Raw genomic sequence first — 22,540 nt, 5'->3', positions numbered from 1 at the left:
CAAAGGAGGAAGAAGAAAAAAATAGTTTAGCACATGAGCAATTTAATGTTTTATTTTAAAATGTTACAATATGTAGGAAAGGATTCACAAAACTGTTGTAATTACTATAACAGGCCCTTGCTGCAACTTCCTCCTATATTTTAGGATTACTTTTCTGTAAAAGCAATGCATTACAACTTGTTTAAAGTAACACCAGTCCAATCAATTAAACATGAAAATATCCACTACAGGTCTGCAGATTATCCCTTTCTTAGTGCCAGACAACACAACCAAACTCCAGCATAAGCAGAGTTGGCAATAAATACAAGGGTATCCTAGCTAACAAGACACCTTAAAATTGAGCTACCTGTACTAAACAATAAATTAAAAAATAAAACTGCTGAGGACCTTATGAACCCCCAAGCAGATTTTCCCACTTACCCTTGACTTTCCTTCAGCATCCTTAAAGAGTTCCACGTATATAACATCACCAACTACATGAGATATACAGAGGGGAAATACCAAAAACAATGCATTTAAAAGACCACACACTTACTTCACTGTTGCCGCTTACACAACACTACAGAGGAACAACCCATTATTCACCAACAATCAACACCAGACCAGCACACCACCTAGTAATTACAATACATACAATTTTTGAAATGAAAATCAAAGATTTGTCACCTCCATCATCCAAATCAGATTCAAACAACATTTACTATCATATAACAGCTATTTAAACAGATTTGGCCTGTATGATATAGTTGGTGAACAAATAACAAATATTGTTACTACCATTTAATAAACAATCCAACATTGCTAAAACAAGTTACATTATCCTATCAAAGCCAACTTTGTGGCAGTCAAAATACACTGTTTTAAGGTGACAAAACTTACAACCCTGGATGTGTAAAGTCACAAATACATAAACACAATACTGCAATGAAAATGCTTATTGCACAACACACAAAAGCAATAATTCAGCCATATCATGGCATAAAAGTCTAAATGCAAATCCAAGACATTGAGCTTCACAATTAAAACTTTGTGTCACCTTACAACAGATGCAAACATCAAAAATTATATTGTACTTAGCACAAGATCATTTTAAGCTCCAACAGTTGGCTCAATAGTAAAGGTATTAATAATAACAATACTTGGAACCAAATTCCATCTTACTTAATAAAAAAGGACGATAAAGGAAGTAAATCAACTTCCGGGTTTTCTCCAATAACTTAAAAGGCAAGCATCAGTAATTTTCTACTTTTTCTCGTCCAGATGCAATTTCCTTTCACCAGAAATACCCTACATTGCCATGTGCACAATATGGAAATTTCACCGTCTATGTATTTAGAAGTTACAATGCTCAACTATCTATTACAGGACTTCAATAATCCATCCTGAGGCCTAAACAAAGCCCAGAATTATACAATTGGCTGCAAACAAAACAAATCCTGATTTAGGCGGCCTTTACAATGTTAGATGCCTGGTCTCCCATGTCCACACGGCTCTGCTAGACAGTCTCAAAATTACTCTTAGTCATTCATCACTTGTAAAATCAGTTTGCACAAAATATGCAGTTTTGGATAATACATTTTAAAAATTATGCAGTTTTAAGTTGTACTCATCCATGATAAACTTCTATCATTTACCAACAACACTGTCGCAAAGTGTGAAACATGTCAGTACGTTATTTTAGTAACCGACCATAGCTGCAATTTAAATAAAAATTGCTCTCTAATATAGTTCAGACAAACAAGACAGTTAAAATTCCAAGAGAAAATAGGAATGCTGTCCCTTAAGAGCTTTATATCATGCTGTCATCAAGTGCTCTACCTGTATCCATTTATTCAACATTCAATACATCCTGCAGTCGTGAAAAATTCTAAGAATAAAGGATTTGTCTAGTTATAATTGAAGAGGGGAAATAAAGAGAGGACCTTTGCACGTGGAACTGAACAGTACAAAACAATGAGAAATACCACATCAATATCAGGCATTTAATATTCATCCTTTAAATATAATACTGAAACTTGTTGAAAGTCATTTGCAAATGGCTAACCAGCTCAACTGCAAAATTACCCAATGCGTGAAGGTTATTCAGAAAGGACTCACCATCAGAAGAATGTGTTGTTGCACTGAACAGCTGAGATGGATTTGTCACAAACTTTCTTAATAGATTCCTAACAGCCAGGCGGCAATACACACCAGACAATTTGTCATTGTCATTAAAAAGGAAAGCATTAGCAAAAACAAAACAACTATCTACCTACTTCTTTCACTGCCCAAACATCAACTTCCCTTTGATGCAAATCTGGACTTTTGAAACAGGATTTCTCAAACAGAGATTTCCAAACTGCCAACTGATGGAATCTTTTAAAATAAAATAAATATGGCTGTTAATGAAGCTCAACACTCTGGATCTGAAATATTAATACGATGACACCACTAAGTGTGAAACTACATTCCAAGAAAGCTGACAAGGAGCATAAAAACTCCAACCATGTCTTCCATCAAAGACAGGCAATGGATGAAATAATTACCAACTAACTGCCAAGCAAGCAATTTGATAAACTCTTATTATACAATAACTAAGTCAATGCATGGTCTTGTAATACATGGTTTCTTTCATCTATTTAAAAAATTACGAACCAAAAACACCTAGTTATGTCCTATTTTTCTTTTGGTTTCTCAATCCCAGTGGTATAAAATATGGATTGTAATCCACACTAACAGCAGACAAAAACAATTTAATTTTTGTATCATAGGTGTTTACGATGCAAGGTCAAGATTCCAGGAAGTTTCCGCTAGAATTTTCAATCTATTTGAGGGGTGAGGGGCATCACCAAATTATATCAAAGCTCCATACATCTAGACTGAATATAGGCTATAGCTAAACAGTAGTTATTACTTCTTTTAGCTATTTTATTGCTTAAATCCTTTTAAGATGCTTGTTCACAAAGAATACTGATTTCACTTAAAATATTCAGCTGCAAAGCATTGAGAAGGAGCATGCAGTTCAGTATATATAAAGATTTCTTCTCATCGTAGTTAAAAGAGGTACATCCAAGTTCACATACTTCACTACTTCCACATGTCCCAGATCATGAAGGTCATAAATTTAGAATTTCACTGACAGCCAGAGCTCAAAGCTAAAGTTATCTAACTTCTTGGGTATGCCATCAGAATAGTCTACAACGTGTTAACATCTTAAACCTCATTTCCAAAGAACCCAGAATCTTTAGATCCAATTGCACAATTAAATTATTTTAGATATACATTTATATCCAAATCACCAGACAGCTAGACCAAATATAGATTCCATTTAAACAATAATCGAGACTCAAAGTATCCGTGGTGACCAAGTTGTACAAATGTGTGGCTTGAAAATGCAAAACGTTGATGGACTTCCAGGGTCTAAATTTTTTTGGGAAATCAGCAATTCTTACTATCCCAAGAGACTGACTTACCTATCTGGGATAGGGAAAGCAGGGTCAAGAAAGATTTTGACCAATCTGAGGAGCAGCACAGATTCCATAAGAAATATTTCTCACCCAAAAATGAATTTGTTTTAAATGACTCAACATGTAATCCACTGGAATTTACAACTGTAACAAAGTGATGATTCCAAATTAATGCCAAGCAAAGAGAGATGTCACTCTTTATTGCTAATGCATCTCTTAGTGCGAATCCGCCTTACCAAAGAAAATTTCTCTTGTCTTTTGGAAAAGAAAGAACACAATGCACGTTTGCTTTGGAGCTAAATTTTGAAAGTTTCCAGCAGAATTTTGATGGCTATTAAAGGATTTTAGACTCACCATCTCAACAGACATTTCAATAAATAAACTTGCAATTGTACGATATTCCCAAAAGAGAAACATTGCAGTTGGTATCTTTTCAATCCAACGAGGAATATTTTTGCCCTACAAATATCTTAGAACTGTAGCTTTGCAGTATTGAGGGTAGAGAACATAGAAAAATACACCGCAGTACAGGCCCTTTGGCCCTCGATGTTGCGCCGATCCAAGCCCACCTAACCTACACTAACCCACTATCCTCCATATACCTATCCAATGCCCTCTTAAATGCCCATAAAGAGGGAGAGTCCACCACTGCTACTGGCAGGGCATTCCATGAACTCACGACTCGCTGAGTAAAGAATCTACCCCTAACATCTGTCCTATACCTACCACCCCTTAATTTAAAGCTATTTAATTTAATTTAAAGGGTCTGATTATTTTCCTCTGCCATGTGTTTTTGTAAGGGAGAATACACTAAGCATGTGCAATCAGGACTTGATGACACTTTTGAATGAGTTCTCTGGACAATATCATCATAAAAGCTTCACTACATTCCCACTTGTAAAATCAGGCAATTAAAGCACATGAATTAGCATGATGTCAAGCCCTTAAAGTACTTCTTGTTCTACTCCACAAAATTTTCATTTTTATGCATAACTGATTTTAAAATTACAGATGAAAAGATGATAAATATTACATATTTGTTTGAAAGCAAAGATCAACTTTAACATCTGCCCTGATGTTTCACATAAGCTAAACGTTTTAATGCTAAATTCAAAGCACAAAAAAGTATCGTCTCATTAGTGTTGACTGGATCACAAACACAAAGTTCTCCTATTTTATTTATACTTTCAGTCTGCTATGCCATCGCTAAAATTAAAAGAAATCTCTTAAACTTTAGTAGATGAAGAAATGTAAATTAATTTTGGAAAGTATTGTTGTTATTCATGTAGAAAAAAAATCTTTCCATAAATTACCTTTTTCGCGCATAAGGTCTTTAATCACTTGCCACTTTGTATCATATGGAATGTTGCTGATAAACACTCTGTTCTGGTTATGACCCTTTTTGTCTCCATTTGTCGCCTTCTCTTTTAAATATGGATGAAATCGATCAGACTTTTTGTTTCCTGTGGATTTTTCTTTCAAACTTAAAGTCTCTTCCTTTGGTGGCTCATCCTCTTCACTAGGTATTAAAAGAAAAATACGTTAACTTCACAAAAAACTATTCAGGTGTTCTCAAAGGAGCCATTTGTTTCAAATGTTAAAATATTGCATCTTTCAACATAATAAAGAACCAGATCTTAAACGGTGCAAAAATTAGACAAAAATTCAAATCTTTTCATCATGTTCTCACAAGAAGCGGAGTTGAAAAATATGGCAGAGTTAAGACAACATGAGGGGAAGGTGGTGATTGATGAGGCCAGCCTTGCATGGAGATGCAGAAAGATCAACCATCAATCTGAATTCAAACCAGACAGGTATATTCTGATTGGTCTGGGTATTGCCATGGGAATGCAGTAGCACTATGTTCACTTAAAAAGAGACTCGATGCAAACAAATTCTTTTTGTCAACATAGAGTGTCCTGTGTGCCACCGCCTAGTGGTATTATCGCTATTAATCCAGAATAATCCAGCTAATGCTGTGGGGATCCAAGTTAAAACCCTGCCACAGCAGATGGTAGAATTTGAAAAACATTTTTTAAAAAATCTGAAACAAATGTCAGGTAACAACCACTGCCAATAACAGACAAACTAACCACCACCCTTGACAGTCAATGGTGTTACCATCACTGAATTCCCCCACTATCAACATCTGGGGGGTACCATTAACCAGAAACTCAACTGGACTCGCTATACAAGTACAGTGGAAAGCAGAGCAGATGGGGATATCTGGTCAGCGTGGAAGAGTTGGACCGAAGAGTCTGTTTCTGTGATGTATTGCTGTATGACTCTAAGAGCAGGTCAGAGGGTAGGAATACTGTAGTGAGTAACTCACCTTCTTAATTCCCAAAGCTATCAGGCATAAATCAGCATTGTGATGAAAATACTCACCATTTGCCTGGATGGATACAGCTCCAACATTCAAGAAGCTCAACATTATCCAGGACCACTTAGCCAGGTTGACTGGCATCATATCCACAAGCATCCATTACCTCCACCAGATGCTCAGTAGCAGTAGTGTGTACGATCTACAAGATACCCTATAGAAATTCGCCCAAGATCCTTAGAAAACACATTTCAAGCCACAACCGTTTCCATCTAGAAGGACGAGGGCAGCAGATACATGGGAACACCACCAAGCTCCCCCACATCATTCACCATACTAACGTGAAATACAACTCTGTTTCTTCATTGTCACTGGGTCAAAAGCCCTCCCCAAGAGCTTTGAGAGTTTCAAAGTTTGTGCGAAAATTTGTAGCTCGGGTGCTCGTTGTTGTGGTTCTAGGATGTCACCTAGACAGGAGACGAAACGTCTGCAACAAATTCCCAGCTCGGCGAACAGAACCACAACAGCTTTGTGAGTCTACTTGTAGCATTTGGATTGCAGCAGTAGCTCATCACTACCTTCGAGGGCAGCTAGGAATAGGCAATAAATGCTGACCAGCCAGCAACGCCCAGATTCCAGAGAATTAAAAACATGCAGCGTCACAAATGCGCAAACGAATTACACGGAGTGGATTTTATTTCCTGCTTGGTGACATGCTTTCTCGCAGAACTATCAGGGCAGGCTGAATGAATGTTTAGATTTAATGGAATCATATGGTATAGAAGGCGGCTACACTGATAATCTTAAATTGGTTTCTAGTGTGATTCTTTGCACAGCCTTAATTATTTAATGAAGGATTTCCAGTCGCAGAATCTCATATGGTGGATATACTTTTCTCAGGTTTGCAAGCACAGACTGGTTGAGCACAATCAGAACACTGCAAATTATCAACCGGACATGCTGAGAATTACACCTAAAAAAAAATTTAAAGATCACTGCACTGTCATGCATTTGCATGTTGTACAAATTCCATAAATTCAAAATAGTCCCTGTTTTATGTAACCAAGAAGAGCTTGTATATTCATTGCATTTTTTTCATGGAATTAAAATGGGTCATGGAAACCACAAATCTCTGTTGCTTTCTCATGACAACACCCTGACCACAGTCTGGTCTAAGAAGTAAGATTAACTGCCCTGGCTGCATTTTCATGCCAATGATAGCAGAATCAATATCACTTTCTTCTCAAGCTGTATAAATTGGTATCAGTTTTGTCTTCCCTAAATATGTTCCTCGCAAACTCGCTCTACTAAGTGCACAATTTAACTCTCTTCTTTTAGCAATGTTTACTTTTTGTATTACCAAGCATTTATTATACATATCACTAATAATATTATTCTTAAATATGAAAAAAAATCACTTTACACAACATCAGAAAGTTTAATATTAAACACTTCAAGATGTTCCAGGTAGAACTGAATTCCTTCCACAACAAACAGAATAGGTCTGGACCAGGAACTAGTTTTATGATTCATGAGCTAATAGTCTGTCCTTGCCCCAACTTTCAACTCTTCATCCTCCCTTGTTGATGATAATAAGCTTTAAAGAACTGCCTGAAGGATACTAAGAAATAGAAACAGGATAGGTCATACTGCACTTTGGGTCTGTACGATTATGGTTCATTGATTAGCTCAACTCCACCAACCCATGCCATATCCTTCGATTCTTGTTGTATCCAAGTATCTGCCTTATGCATACAGAGCATATATGACTCCATTGTACAAGAAAATTCCAAAAGAATAATTACAACCCTTTTAAAAAAAATTGTCATTTCAGTTGCAAATGGTTAAATACCTTATTTTGAAGTGGTGACCCCAAATTAGAAATCCCCAATCCAGGGAAACATCTTTCTAGTATGCACCCTGTCAAGCCCCTTAAGAATTTTATATTTCAATCAGATTTCCCAATATTCAGAATGACAGAACATAATCCTAGTCTACTCTACCATTCTCAAAGAACAGTCTCTGCCATCACAAGTACCAGTCTAGTCAACACACATTACACTCCCACAAAAGGCAAATATCTTTTCTTAGGTAAGGAGTGCTAACTGTACATTGTTTTTCCAATTTGGGCCCTTCCTGTCCCTTACACCATTGCAGCAGTATGTCTTCACTGTTACACTATAACCACATGGTAACAAAATCTAAAATACCATCTAATTTCTTCCAATTAAATGTTGGCTAGTGGACCACGTGTTGACAGATCTCACTCAAAACTTTGTTCTCTGACAACAATCAGAAATTAAACTAGTTTACTCAGAACTTTGAGTCACATTTAATTCTGAAATGAACTTCTGACTTTATTTTCCTACGACCAAGATTGCCTTTTTCTACCTCTGTAATCTTGCCCAACTTTGCCGTGATCTTAGTTGATCTACTACTGAAACCCTCATTGATGCACTTATTATCATAGAATCTCTCGTGTAGAAACAGGCCATTAGGCGCAACAAGTCCACACCAACCCTCCAGAGAGTAACTCACTCAGACCTACTCCCCTACCCTATCATGCTACATTTATCTCTGACTAATGCACCTAACCTACACATCACTGAACACTCTGGACAACTTAGCATGGCCAATTCACCTAACTTGCACATCTTTGGATTGCGGGGGAAAACCGGCGCACCGGGAGGAAACCCACGCAGACACGGGGAGAACGTGCAAACTCGACTCAAAGTCAGCCCAGGCTGGAATCAAACTAGTGTCCCTGGCGCAGAGGCATCAGTGCTAACCACTGAGCCACCTGTCTCCACACACCCTCGGCTGGTATCCCACATTCTACTCTCTCAATTTGTAGTCATCAAAAACTCAGCTGTTTGTGTTAATTTGCATAAAGTTCTGTTCACTATCACCCTTGTGACAGACTTACACTGGGTCCAGGCAAAGCAATGCCTTGATTTAAAAATGCTTATTGATTTACAATTCCTTCATAGCATTGCCTTTACCAACCTCAGACTTCTTCCAATTTCACAACCCTTCCTTAAATTACAGCCTCATTAATTCCCAAGTCATAACTGTGTCATTGCAATGGCTTATCTTTGCCATACCTTCAGAACAAAGGAGTTTATAGCCCAGGAATAGGCCCTTCGGCCCTCCAAGCCTGAGCCGATCCAAACGTACTGTCTAAACCTGTTGCTCAATTCCTAAGCATCTGTATCCCTCTACTCCCCACCTACTCATGCATTTATCCAGACAAATCTGAAATGAATCTACCATGCCTGCCTCTACACCTCTGCTGGCAACACATTCCAAATGCCCACTACCCTTTGCGTGAAGTAGAAAGTCTTCAACCGTAGACCTTCTATCTAGCCTTATTCCTTTATCACTCCTTTAGAACTACCTCTGACCAAATTTTTGGCATTGTCTTACATGCTACAGTATCATACCTTTTTATAAGTTTTGTTTGAAGTGGTTTGGGATTAAAGGCACTATATAAATGCAAGTTGAAAACTGCATGTTGTACCAGCAATTGACAGCACACTATAATTATAGGCTGCAGGTGTCTACTATAGGCAAAAACAAATCAAAGGAAGTCATGATTTTACAAAATCATGGGTAAGGATAGGAATATTGTGTTTTAGAAAGCAAATTTAAGAAACTTATAATCAAACAGGCCAAATCTCTTATATGTCTGAATTTTAAAAAAATTAGCAGGTGTTTGATGAAATGAAAGGACATAATCGAAAGTTGAAGTTCAGACAACTAGGACCAGCAACCTTTCCACATGTTTCCTTTATATTTTCAAGGGATGAAGAGGCAAAGCTAGCATTTATTGGCCATTCATAATTGAACAGGATGGCTTGCTTAGCCATTTCAGAGGAAATCATGGCCTGACAGGATTGACCTGGGTCTCTGAATAGCTAGCCCAGTGACATTACCACTGAAACACCACCTTGTCTGCACAGAGGATACAGATAATGGGATGGTGGCATAAACGTAACATGATAATGACAACTCTCGTCGATTGTTGTAAAGTTCCATCTGGTTCATTAACGTCAGAGAGAAATCCATCATCCTTATCTAGTCTGGCCTACATTCAACTCCAAATCAGCATTGTGGTTAATTCTCAACTACCTAAGTAGTCCCAGAAAGTTACTTTGTTGAAGAACAATTAGGGAGGGATCAAATGCTGGCCTTGCCAAGGACACCACTGCGTATTAGAGAATAGAAAGGCAACACAATAATTCCCTACTCATATGAAATTTACATTTTCACAGCTCATCTTCGTGACATTAAATTTACTTGGAGGTTATTCATGTGAGGAAAACCACAAAACTCTACTCTCCACATAATATGATAGGATCTTAAATACACATGACAGATCCCTTTTTTCACCTCACATTCACATGGCACTTCTAATATAGCACATCTGCAGCTCAACTGTGCTGACCCTGCAACGGGACTGGAACCAACAACCTAACCTGGAATAATGCTATTAACCGAATCTTGTAATTTAGACTGGGGGGGGGGGGGGGAAAGAGTGGGTACCAATCATTATCATCTCAACTATTAAAAGCAATTTGACTCTCACAAAAACAAGATGCTGCTGCTTATATTGCTCAGTTCGACAATGCTAAATTGGTTGTTTGGCACGGTGCTGAAACGGACAGGAATGTTCCCTCGCAGTTGGGGGAACACTTCAGTGGTCCAGGACATTCGACCTCGGACCTTCAGGTGACCACCCTCCAAGGCGGACTTCAGGACAGGCAGCAGCGAAAAGTGGCCGAGCAGAGGCTGATAGCTAAGATCGGTACCCATAGGGAGGGCCTCAACCAGGACCTTGGGCTCATATCACATTACAGGTGACCACCATTGCATTACACACACACACGCACACACACACACACACACACACCCTCTCAGAGACTTAGACCACTCAACATTCATGCACATACTCTCTCTCAGACACTCACAACCCCCCACTCCAGACACGCACACACATTCCCACATTCACTCCCTCACAGACTTAAGACACTCTACACTCACTACACACTCTCTCTCACACACTCACAATCCCCAACCCAGACAGACAAAAACTCACACGCATACATATTTTGTGGGGTGAATTTGTACTTGCAGAGTTACATTGTACTTTGCTCAAAACTGCATGAATTCATGTAAAACTGTTATCTCACTTTTTAGATTAGAATCAATCTAAACATGACATAGATATGGAAAACAGGAGACTAACACCTTCAACATATTGTCTAGCTATCACCCATTGTTGCAGCTAACCTGAGAATGCAGCTTTTTAAAAAATGGTTTTGTGATTTACACATGAAAGAAGTGAAACTATCATGGTATTCAAACAGATGAAAGACTCAACAGACAATCAAGGTATTTTCCAATGTATAATTTCAGTTACATCATACTGTAAATTTTTGCTATAAATTCTGTGTTTTAGGATTGAGTCCTCCACTATCACCTGAAGGAGTGACGCTCCGAAAGCTAGCGTGCTTCCAATTAAACCTTTTGGACTATAACCTGGTGTTGTGTGGTTTTTAACTGGGAAAAATCTGTAAGCCATGGAATATATTAGATAATTATCTGGCAGCTTGATAAATCGGGGTTGTACTATTAGCTGGAAACTGAAACAGCGTTCCAATGGAACTAGCAATAGGGAGACGATAAATCGGCTAAATTCATTACCATAAGTTGGCTATTGGATAAAAGCTACTTGTACCGTTGCAAGGACTGTACAAAACACATAAGCAATCGCAATTTTCATTAGGATAGTTTTCCACAATCATTCGTAGAAAATGCTCTCATCCTCAATGTTACTGTTAAAGTGCCTTCTTGCAGGCTGAGAAATATTTTATTTCCAATAGGCAATTTTGTTCTATACTTATATTTAAATATGTAAAACGTTTACCGAGAACCACGTGCGTATTTCTTTGTTAGACGTACAATGAAACAGTTGCAGAAATTCCCCCAGATTACGGAAAAAAAGGTACAAGAATAAAGAGGAAAATATTTCGAGAATAAACCGAAGAGAGTTGGAGCCAGGTCGTGTGATGTGCAGTTTAGAAACTACTACATACATTAACTCCCCCACCTACACTAGGAGAATTTAATCAAGCGTATAGTTCTCAAAAAGACGAACAAATTCCTTTGCCCAAGGCTACAAGTAAAACTGTTTCCGCCACACTGTAGCAGCCCACAAATATGATTCACGTTTCCACATTGTAACTACTTTCCCATCAAACAGGAAAAGACAAAAAAAAAATCACGAATTTGCGTTGTGTATAAACTGTAGAGAAAAAACCCCGCAGGGTTAAAACATCAAATTTTCAGGCGAAAAAGATAGTTGCAGTAGAGATCCAGATCAAACTGCACGACAAAGCGAATACTACATCGCGCTAACTGTAACAGAGGCGTTAAAAAGACCGGCTTCTACACCGACAGGGAGCTTCGGGCCTCCGAGAGGAGCCGGACACACAGTCGGCTTAATAGTATGAATTTTAAAACGAGACAGAGAGAGGGTGGCCGTCTGAGCGGACAGCCCGGCCCGAGGCCTGGAACCGGGGGCCCAGGGACAGTAGCAAATGGACTCCGCGGCTGGATGCGACAATATTCATTTACATTTTAATGGGCGCCTCGTTGTCTTCGTGCGGAGCATTTTCCAGGTTCGGCTCTGCCTGCGTCTCCTCTTTGAGCTCCTCCATCGCGGTTCTCGTTGAAAGGGGTGCGAGGGCGGGCGGGCGAGCGATCGAGCGTCCGTCCGAGTTCACGGCCTTTGAGGCAGGAGCCGCCGCGCGCCCCTCCCCTCCCCCTCCCACGTCACCCTCTGATCTCGCGATAACTCCCGACCCTCACTCTCAAACACCCAGCCTCTCCCCAGTACAAGCCTCAGCTTCACACGGCAGCACTGGGGTCTTCGAGGCGCGTTCTTCCAAAATCAGCCGGTTAGACCACAGACTGGTGTTGCGTGATTTTTTTACATTTTGTCCAACACCGCCACCTCCAAACCTGAACAATCTAAGTGCTCTCTCTGCTCTCAGCCACAGTACAGTGTACCCTACGGCTGTCAATAAAGTAAAACCTCTCGGTGTGCTTGACAGGGGATGAGGAGAAAGTGAGGTCTGCAGATGACAGGGGATGAAAATTCCCTATGTTCACTTTATTTGTGAAATGTAATCACTGGAAGAATTTTCCTGATCGCATGTACGTTCTTGAGAGAAGGGTCTGTTTCCATGCTGTACATTTCTATGACTCTAAGTGTTACTGGATTTGAAACAGGTCGTACCAGACTTGCTGAATTCCTTCAGACACCTGTTTTTGTGCGTTACTGGAATAAACTCGTTTGGTTATGCATCTTATATATGTCAACTTTGGTCACGTCATTTATTTATGTAAAAACCAGAAGAACTCCGGCTGTTGTAAATCATTTATTTATATAATTTTTATGTAATACAATATATTTTTGAATTCAAAACTGCTTCTCAGATGCTGTGCATTTCCAGGATTACTTTTCAATTTTGCCATCAAATAAACCGTTTGACATCCAGGAATACCACACAAATAGAAAAATAACTTATTTCTCCCATTGTTCAACTGCACATATTTTAAGAATTATATGGAAATTATGTCAAATTAAGAGACTGACAAATGGAGAGATACTACTACAATTTTATTCAACACTTCTTGGGATCAGAGTACTTGAATATTTGTCCATAAAATTTGTGCGGATGTTTGCGCTTGAGGTTACAATTAACATCCATTTCAGGGTAACTCCCTCCACAGGGAATCTGAGACGTGGGAACAGAACAATCAGCATGGGTAATGAGTCATGTAGAGTCTAAATCAGGCAATGCAAGTTATTAAAAATAAAGAACTGCAGATGCAGGATAGCTAAAATAAAGACTGCTGGAGAAACTCAACCAGCAGCATCTACAGAGAGAAAAAAAGAGTTAATGTTTCAAGTCTGATGTGACTCTTCCTTGGAAATGAAGGGGGCAAAATAAGGTTGGGGAGGAGGAGTAAACATAACAGATTGGTGAGGCTCATAGCAAAACACAAAGGATAGTCCTAGATATTTTCAAGTCACTGTATTCAAAGATGCTACAATACACCCTAACAGCATCTGAGACTTGAACCCAGGCTTCCTGGCTTGGAGGTAGGGACACTATCACTGCACCACAAGGACCTTAAAAGGTGGTACTAATGGTATTACAGGACCATCATAGATGTCAAACAGGTGCAGAAAATTGGTCAATTCTGCTGAAAGCAAACCCATTTTCATGCCGAGTAGAAAGTGAGGACTGCAGATGCTGGAGATCGAAGTTGAGACTGTGGTGCTGGAAAAGCATAGCAGGTCAGGCAGCATCTGAGGAGCAGGAGAATCGATATTTCGGGCATAAGCCCTTCAGACATTGTCATGCCTCATAAGTTCATGCACTGGAAATAAAGCCTCACTATTTCCCAAATTGTCACAAAAATTAAAATTTTCTTCAGATTACACAAAGTCCCGATTTACCTGCTGGATAAACCTAAGCTTGGTTGGGGTAAAAAAAAACTGCAGATGCTGGAATCCAAAACAGACAAGCAGGAGGCTGGAAGAACATAACAGGCCAGGCAGCAACAGGAGGTGGAGAAGTCAATGTTTTCGGTGTAACCCTTCTTCAGGACTGGGTGGGTGTGGGGGGAGCTGCAGATAAAGGGGGTGGTGGAGGCACAGTGAAGTAGAGATAGGTGAAGACAGGTGGAGAGTATGACTTGGTTGGTCAGTGGAAAGAATGAATCCAATTGGTGGCAGGGAGCAGTGGAAGAAAGGGGTAGGGGCCTGGAAGGGAGGTTGTTTGAAATTGGAGAACTCAATGTTGAGTCCCCCGAGCTGTAGGCTGCCCAGGCGGAAGGTGAGGTGCTCCCCTAATTTGTGCTGTGGTTCGTTTTGGTAATGGAGGAGGCCAAGGATGGTCATGTCAGAAAGGGAGTGGTTGGGGGAACTGAAATGGCCAATAACTTCCCTCCCCATCCCCGACTCCCTTCCAAGCCCCTCCCCTGTTCCACTGCTCCCTGCCACCAACTGGATTCATTCCTCTCCCTGTCTTCACCTATCTCCACTTTATCACCCTGCCCCTACCACCTCCTTTATCTGCAGCTGCCCCCCACACTCACAGCCAGTACTGAAGAAAGGTTACACCTGAAACGTCGACTTCTCCACGCCCTGATGCTTCCTGGCTGGATAAACCCAAGCAAACAGAAAAGATTGACCAGATTTCTGTAGTTAACAAAATCTATTTTTTATTCCAAGTAAATAGATCTTAATCACAGACAAACAACTATAAATTGTCAATCTGTAATTACACTCAGAGTCACAGAGATGTACAGTATGGAAACAGACCCTTCGGTCAAACCCGTCCATACCGATCAGATATCCCAACCCAATCTAGTCCCACCTGGCCCATATCCCTCCAAAACCTTCCTATTCAAATGCCCATCCAAATGCCTTTTAAATGTTGCAATTGTACCAGCCTCCACCACTTCCTCTGGCAGCTCATTCCATACACGTACCACCCTCTGTGTGAAAACGTTGCCCCTTAGGTCTCTTTTATATCTTTCCCCTCTCACCCTAAACCTATGCCCTCTAGTTCTGGACTCCCTGATCCCAGGGAAAAGACTTTGCCTATTTACCCGATCCATGCCCCTCAATTTTGTAAACATCTATAATATCACTCCTCAGCCTCTGACGCTCCAGGGAAAACAGCCCCAGCCTGTTCAGCATCTCCCTATAGCTCAAAACCTCCAACCCTCGCAACATGCTTGTAAATCTTTTCTGAATCCTTTCAAGTTTCACAACATCTTTCCGATAGGAAGGAGACCAGAATTGCACGCAATATTCCAACAGTGGCCTAACCAATGTCCTGTACAGCCACAACATGACCTCCCAACTCCCGTACTCAGTACTCTGACCAATAAAGGAAAGCATACCAAATGCTTTCTTCACTATCCTATCTACCTGCGACTCCACTTTCAAGGAGCTTCGAACCTGCACTCCAAGGTCTCTTTGTTCAGCAACACTCCCTAGGACCTTACCATTAAGTGTATAAGTCCTGCTAAGATTGCTTTTCCCAAAATGCAGCACCTCTCATTGACCTGAATTAAACTCCATCTGCCACTTCACAGCCCATTGGCCCATCTGGTCAAGATCCTGTGTAATCTGAGGTAATCCTCTTCGCTGTCCACTACACCTCCAACTTTGGTGTCATCTGCAAACTTACTAACTGTACAGAGTCTAGATTAGAGTGGTGCTGGAAAAGCACAGCAGTTCAGGCAGCATCCAAGGAGCAGTAAAATCGACATTTCGGGCAAAAGCCCTTCATCAGGAATACAGTTAACTGTACCTCTTATGCTCGCATCCAAATCATTTATGTAAATGACAAAAAGTAGAGGACCCAGCACCGAACCTCGTGGCACTCCACTGGTCACAGGCCTCCAGTCTGAAAAACAACCCTCCACCACCACCCTCTGTCTTCTACCTTTGAGCCAGTTCTGTATTCAAATGGCTAGTTCTCCCTGTGTTCCGTGAGATCTAACCTTGCTAATCAGTCTCCCATGGGGAACCTTGTCGAATGCCTTACTGAAGTCCATATAGATCACATCTACCGCTCTGCCCTCATTAATCCTCTTTGACACACATGTACAGACAGACTAATGAACTACTAGTCATAGAGTCATAGAGATGTACTGCACAGAAACTGATCCTTTGATCCAACTCGTTCATGCCAACCAGAGATTTGTATGTGAACACAGGAAGTATATTTAGTAAGATTGCAGATGATATCAAAATTGGAGGTGTAGCGGACTACGAAGAATGCTATCTCAGATTACAACGGGATCTTGATCAGATGAGCCATTGAGCCGAGGAGTGACAAATGGAGTTTAATTTAGATAAATGTGAAGTGTTGCATTTTGGAAAGGCAAATCAGGGCAGGACTTAAGACACATAATGGAAAGGTCCTGAGGAGTGTTGCTGAACAAAGAGACCTTGAGGGGCCCAACAATCACTGCCCTAGCTTCCCACAGTTCTAGGTTATAGAGTCCTACAGCATGGTGAGCAAACTGTTGACCAAAACACCCATCAACACTAACTCCACTTGGCCCATATCCTTCTAACCCTTCCCTCTCCATGTTTTTATCCAAATGCATTTTTAAATGGTGTTAATGTACCCGCCTCAACCACTTCCACTGGCAGCTTATTCCATAGTCATACAACCCTGTGTAAAAATGCTACCTTTTTATTCTTTCCCCTCCAACCTTAAACTGATGCCTTCTTGTCCTTGATTCCCTAATCCTGGGAAGAAAACTGAGTGCATTCACCCTATCCATTCCTCTCATGATCTTATGCTCGAAAGAAAGAAGTTCTAGCTTGCCCAACCTCTCCCTATAACTCAGGCCCCTGAGTCCCAGCAACATCCTTGCAAATTTCATCTGCACTCTTTCCAGTTTAATAACATCCTTCCTACAGCAAGGTGACCAAAACTGCACAGGACATTAGTGAGGCCGCACTCTAAGTGCAGCCTCACTAATGTCCTGTACAACTACAACATAGCTTCCCAACTTCTGTACTCAATGCCCTGACTGAAGGCCAGTGTGGCAAAAGCCTTCTTCACTGCCCTGTCTACCTGTGATTACATTTTCAGAGAACCTGAACTCCACTACACTCCTGAAGGCCTACCATTCACCATGAAACTCCTCCCTTGATTTGACTTTTCAAAATGCAAGACATCACACATCTATATTAAACTTAATTTGCCATTTCTTGGCCCACTTCCCGAGCTGATCAAGGTCCTGCTGCAAATTCTGAGAACCTTCCTCAATGTCCATGATACCACCTATTTTAATGTCATCAGCAAACTTACTAATCATGCCTTGTACATTCTCATGATATAGATAACAAATAACAGTGGAACCAGGACTGACATCTGAGGCACTCCACTAGTCACAGGCCCCCAGTCTGACAAGTATCCTTCCACTATTACCCTCTGCTTCCTAGCATCAAGCCAATTGTGTATCCAATTTGCTGGCTCCCCCTAGATTCCATGCAATCTAACCTTGCAGAGAAAATTACCATGTGGAACCTTATCAAAGGCCTTACTGAAATCCACATTGACTATGTCTACCACCCTGTCCTCATCAACCTTCCTGATCACTGCATTAAAGAACTCCAACACATTTGTGAAGCATGATTTCCCACGCACAAAGCTATGCTGACTATGCCTACTCAAACCCTATCTTTTCAAATGTACATATATCTTATCTCAGAAATTTACTTACCACAGATGTTAGGCTCACTGTTCTATAGTTCCCAGGTTTTTCTTGCAACCCTTCTTGAATAGGGGTACAATATTTGCTACCCTCCAGTCTTCTGGGACCTCACCCGTGGCTAATGATCATGCAAAAATATCAGCCAGGGCTCCTGTAATTTCTTCTCAAGCCTCTTGCTGCGTTCGTGGATGTATCTGGTCTGGACAAGGAGATTTATCCACCTTCATACATTCTAATACATCCAACACTTCCTCTACTCTGATTTGGACATTCCAAGGTATCACCACTAATTTCCCTAAGATCTGAAGTCTTCAGACTTTCTCCATGGTTAACACAGAGGAGAAATATTCATTGAGGACCTTGCCCATCTCCTGCAGTTCAACACATACATGTCCACATTTGTCCTTGAGGGGTCCTATTCTCTGTCCAGTTATTCCTTTTCCTTTAATATACTTAAAGAACCTCTTTGGATTCACCCTAATCTTCTCAGCCAAGGCTATCAGGTGCCTCATTTTTACCCTCCTGGTTTCCTTCTTCAGTAAATTTCTGTATCCCCAACATACCTCGAGAAATTCCCTTGATTCCAGCTGCCTGTACCTGAGCCATACCTCCTTTTTTCTGGTCAAAGCCTCAATATCTCTTGTCACCCAGGGTTCCGTATTCCGGTCAACCTTACCTTTCACACTCACAGAAACGTACAAACTTTGAACTCTAGCTATCTCACTTTTAAAGGCCTCCCACTTGCCCGAGATCTCTGCCTGCAAACAAACTACTCCAATCAAACCCACAAACTCCTGTCTAATTCCATCTAAATTTGCCTTGTCCCAAGTTAGAACTTGAACCTGCGGACCAGTTTTGTCCCTCTCCAAAACTATTTTAAAATTAATAGAACTATGGTCCCTGGTCCCAAAGTGCTCCCCCAATGTCACCTCCAACACCTGTCCTTCCCTATTTCCCAAAAGTAGATTGAGTTTTGTCCCTTCCCAAGTAGGACCCTCTATATACTGCTTGAGGAAACTTGCCTGAATGCACTAAACAAATTCCACCCCATCTAAATCCTGAATGCTCTGGCAATCTCAAATTATGCCAGGAAAATTAAAATATGTTGACAATGACAACCCTATTGCTCCTGCAAGTCTCCCCAATCTCCCTACATATTTGTTCCTCTAATTTCCATTGACATTTGGGGACATATAGTACAACCCCAATAACACCACCATCCCCTTATTTCTTAGCTCCACCCACAAAGTCCCACTGGATGATTCTTCAGTAATTTCATTGCTGATTACTGCTGTGATACTCACCTTAATCAAAAATGCAACTTCCCCTCCCTTCTTTCCACCACCTGTGTCCCACCTAAAGCACCTGTGTTATAGGTGGAGGAAACAACTGAGAAAGCAGTTAAATAACCCCAGTCCACATCGTTCACCAAAATAATTCATTTGTTTGCCATCATTTTCTGTTCTTCATCAATCTTTCCTCCAGGTTCTTTTCACTACTTCACAGGGGGCACAGGCAATTGGTACACTAAATGCAAACCCTCTTACTGGTAAAAGGCCACAGTTTACAACAACTGATGAGGGAAAATAATCAGCTCTGTTCAAGCTTTAGGTATTTTTCTGGACAGAAAGACAAACTATCTGTCTTTGCAGCCATCCAAAGGCTTCTGCTCCAATTGTTTACACCCACAAGCTATTCAGCTACCCAGCTGCAAATCATGTAGTTTTTGTCAAGCTGATGGTCTGTGGCATCCACAATGAGTCACGACCCCAATTAGCCAGCTGAATCTCATTTGGCACACACCCCTGGAGTCAGCCCATCTACAGACAGCTTCCCCCACTGCTTCAAAGAAACAGCAGTGTTAACAGAATTTACATTGAGTTGCATTTCCTTCCACAATTCTTGGTTTTAAAATAGTGCTTTTCCTATTTCAGTCCACAATCAAAAGTACAGAAAAATAAGAAGCTACAATCTTTACACCATGGGGTGGGGGAGTTGTAATCAAAATGGAGGACAGTGTTCATGGACTAAAGTTGTTGAACTCATAAATGAAAGCCGTAAGGTACATAAGCAGAAAATGAGGTGTTGTTTCTCCAGTTTGCACTGTGTTTCACTGGGCCACCGCAGCAGGCCCAGGATAGAAAAGATAGCGTGACAGCAAGATGCTGTATTGAAATGGCAAGTAACTGGATGGTCTGGGTCAGTCAGAGTCAGAGAGTCATACTGTACGAAAACAGGCCCTTCAGCCCAGCTCATCCATGCTAGCCAGATTTCCAAAACTGAACAAAATGCGTTTACCTGTGTTTGGGACATAGCCTTCTAAACATTCCTATCCATATACCTATCCAAATTTTTAAAAAAAGTTCTAATTTTTTTTGTCTCTACCACTTCATCTAGAAGCTTGCTCCATATACATAGTCTAATGGCAGAATGAAGGTGTTCCACAAAGTCACCCAGTCTGCACTAATCAGTCCATAAGACATAGGAGCAGAAATTAGGCAATTCAGCCCATTAAGTCTGTCCCGTCATTCAATCATGGCTTATACGTTTCTCAACCCCATTCTCCCACTTTCTCACCGTAACCATTGATCCCCTTAATACTCAAGAACCTATCTATATCAGTCTTAAATATACTCAATGACCTGGCCTCCACAGCCTTCTGTGGCAATGAATTGGATAGATTCACCACGCTCTGGCTGAAGACGTTTCTCCTCATCTCCGTTCTATCTTCCCTTTACTCTAAGACTGAGCCTTTGGATCCTTGTCTTTCCTACCAATGGATACATCTTCCCAATAACTACTCTGTCCAGGCCATTCAATAGTCTGTATGTTTCAATTAGATCTCCCCTCATCCTTCGGAACTCCATTGTGTACAGACCCAGAGTCTTCAAAGATTCCTCATACGTTATGCTTTACATTCTCGTGAACCTCCTTTGAACATGCTTCAGGGCCAGTCTATCCTTCCTGAGATATGGGGCCCAAAACTGCGCACAATATTCCAAATGTGGTCTGACCAGACCCTTATGGAGCCTCAGAAGTACATCCCTGCTTTTATATTCAAGTCCTCTCAAAATAAATGCCATCATTGCATTTGCCTCCCTAACTACTGACTCATCCTGCATGTTTACATTGAGAGAATCTTGGACTAGAACTCCCAAGTTTCTTTGCACTTCAGACTTCTGAATTTTCTCCCTATTCAGAAAACAGTCTATGCCTCTATTCTTCCTCCCAAAGTGCGTGACCTCACATTTTTCCACACTGTACTCCATCTGCACTTTGCCCACTCTCCTAACCTGTCCATAACCTTCTGCAGCTTTCCCATCTCCTCAATGCTACCTGTCCCTCTACCTATCTTTGTATCATTTGCATGCTTAGCCAGAATGCCTTCGGTTCCTTCATCTAGATGGTTAATGTATAAAGTGAAAAGTTGAGCCTTGCGGAACACCACTTGTCATCCTGAGAAGGACCTGTTTATCCCCACTCTCTGCTTTCTGCCAGACAGCCAAGCTTCTATCCATGCTAACACCTTGCCTCTAACACCATGGGCCTTTACATTACTCAGTAGCTTCCTGTGTACCAACTTGTCAAAGGCCTTCTTGAAGTCCAGGTAGATAACATCTATTGGCTCTCCTTGGTTTAACCAGCTCGTCACTTTCTCAAAGAATTCTAGCAGATTTGTCAGGCATGACCTCCCCTTGATGAAACAAGCTGACTTTGCCCTATTTTACCATAAACTTCCAAGTATTCAGAAATCGGATCCTTCACAACCAATTTACCCACGACCGAGGTTAGGCTAACTGAAGTATAATTTTCCATGTTTTGTCTTACTCCATTTTTAAATGGGGTGTCACATTAGTGATTTTCCAGTCTTCTGGAACCCTCCCTGATTCTAGCGATTTTTGAAACATTACCACTAATTCAAGGTTCATGTAAAAATTTGTAGCTCGGGTGCCGTTTGACTTAGTTGTGGGTATGATCGCTAAGCTGGGAAGTTGATTTGCAGAAATTTCGATCCCTGTCTAGGGGACATCTTCAGTGCTTTGAAGCCTCCTATAAGCCGCTGCTGTACTGTGTCTCTGGAATTTATTTGGTTCTGTTGCTGCTGCTTCCAGTTGTTCATTGTATTGGCTGGTATATTGGTCCATGTGCTTGTTGATGGAGTCGATGGATGAGTGCCATGCTTCTAGAAATTCTCTTGGCTGTCCTCTGTTTGACTTGTCTTATGATAGTGAGGTAGTGAATTACATTGTGGAATGTCCTCATCGATTTGTTTGTATGTTAGGCATCTGTGGATGAAGTTGCGGGGATATCCTTTCTTGGTGAATACTCTGTAGAGGTGTTCGTCTTCCTCCCTTCGTAGGTCGGAAGTGTTGTAGCCCTTTTGAAGAGGTCCTAATGCAGCTTCTTTTGTATGTGTTCAGGTGGTTGCTGTTTTAGTTCAGGACTT

The 22,540-nt window shown here is 40.9% G+C and overlaps 1 protein-coding gene across 1 annotated transcript in view; it reads right to left on the bottom strand.

The window, feature by feature from the left end:
• The window catches only part of myef2 (myelin expression factor 2), a 29,809-nt gene extending 17,238 nt beyond the window's left edge, over positions 1-12,571 (bottom strand). Inside the window, exons 1-3 of the mRNA XM_043677341.2 lie at positions 12,409-12,571; positions 4,760-4,965; positions 421-473 (exon numbers count right to left, since the gene is read on the bottom strand). Of these exons, the coding sequence (XP_043533276.1) occupies positions 421-473; positions 4,760-4,965; positions 12,409-12,491 (342 nt within the window). The 5' untranslated portion in view covers positions 12,492-12,571. The remainder of the gene's footprint in view (positions 1-420; positions 474-4,759; positions 4,966-12,408) is intronic.
• Positions 12,572-22,540: the final 9,969 nt, after the last annotated feature.

This window comes from Chiloscyllium plagiosum, unplaced genomic scaffold (genome assembly GCF_037043375.1).
Source record: "Chiloscyllium plagiosum isolate Xiang-an unplaced genomic scaffold, Cpla_swu_hap1 HiC_scaffold_39, whole genome shotgun sequence".
In the NCBI taxonomy this organism is placed as follows: Eukaryota; Metazoa; Chordata; class Chondrichthyes; order Orectolobiformes; family Hemiscylliidae; genus Chiloscyllium; species Chiloscyllium plagiosum.
Note: the sequence above shows the minus strand (reverse complement) of the source record. Positions and strands in the feature narration are given on the sequence as shown.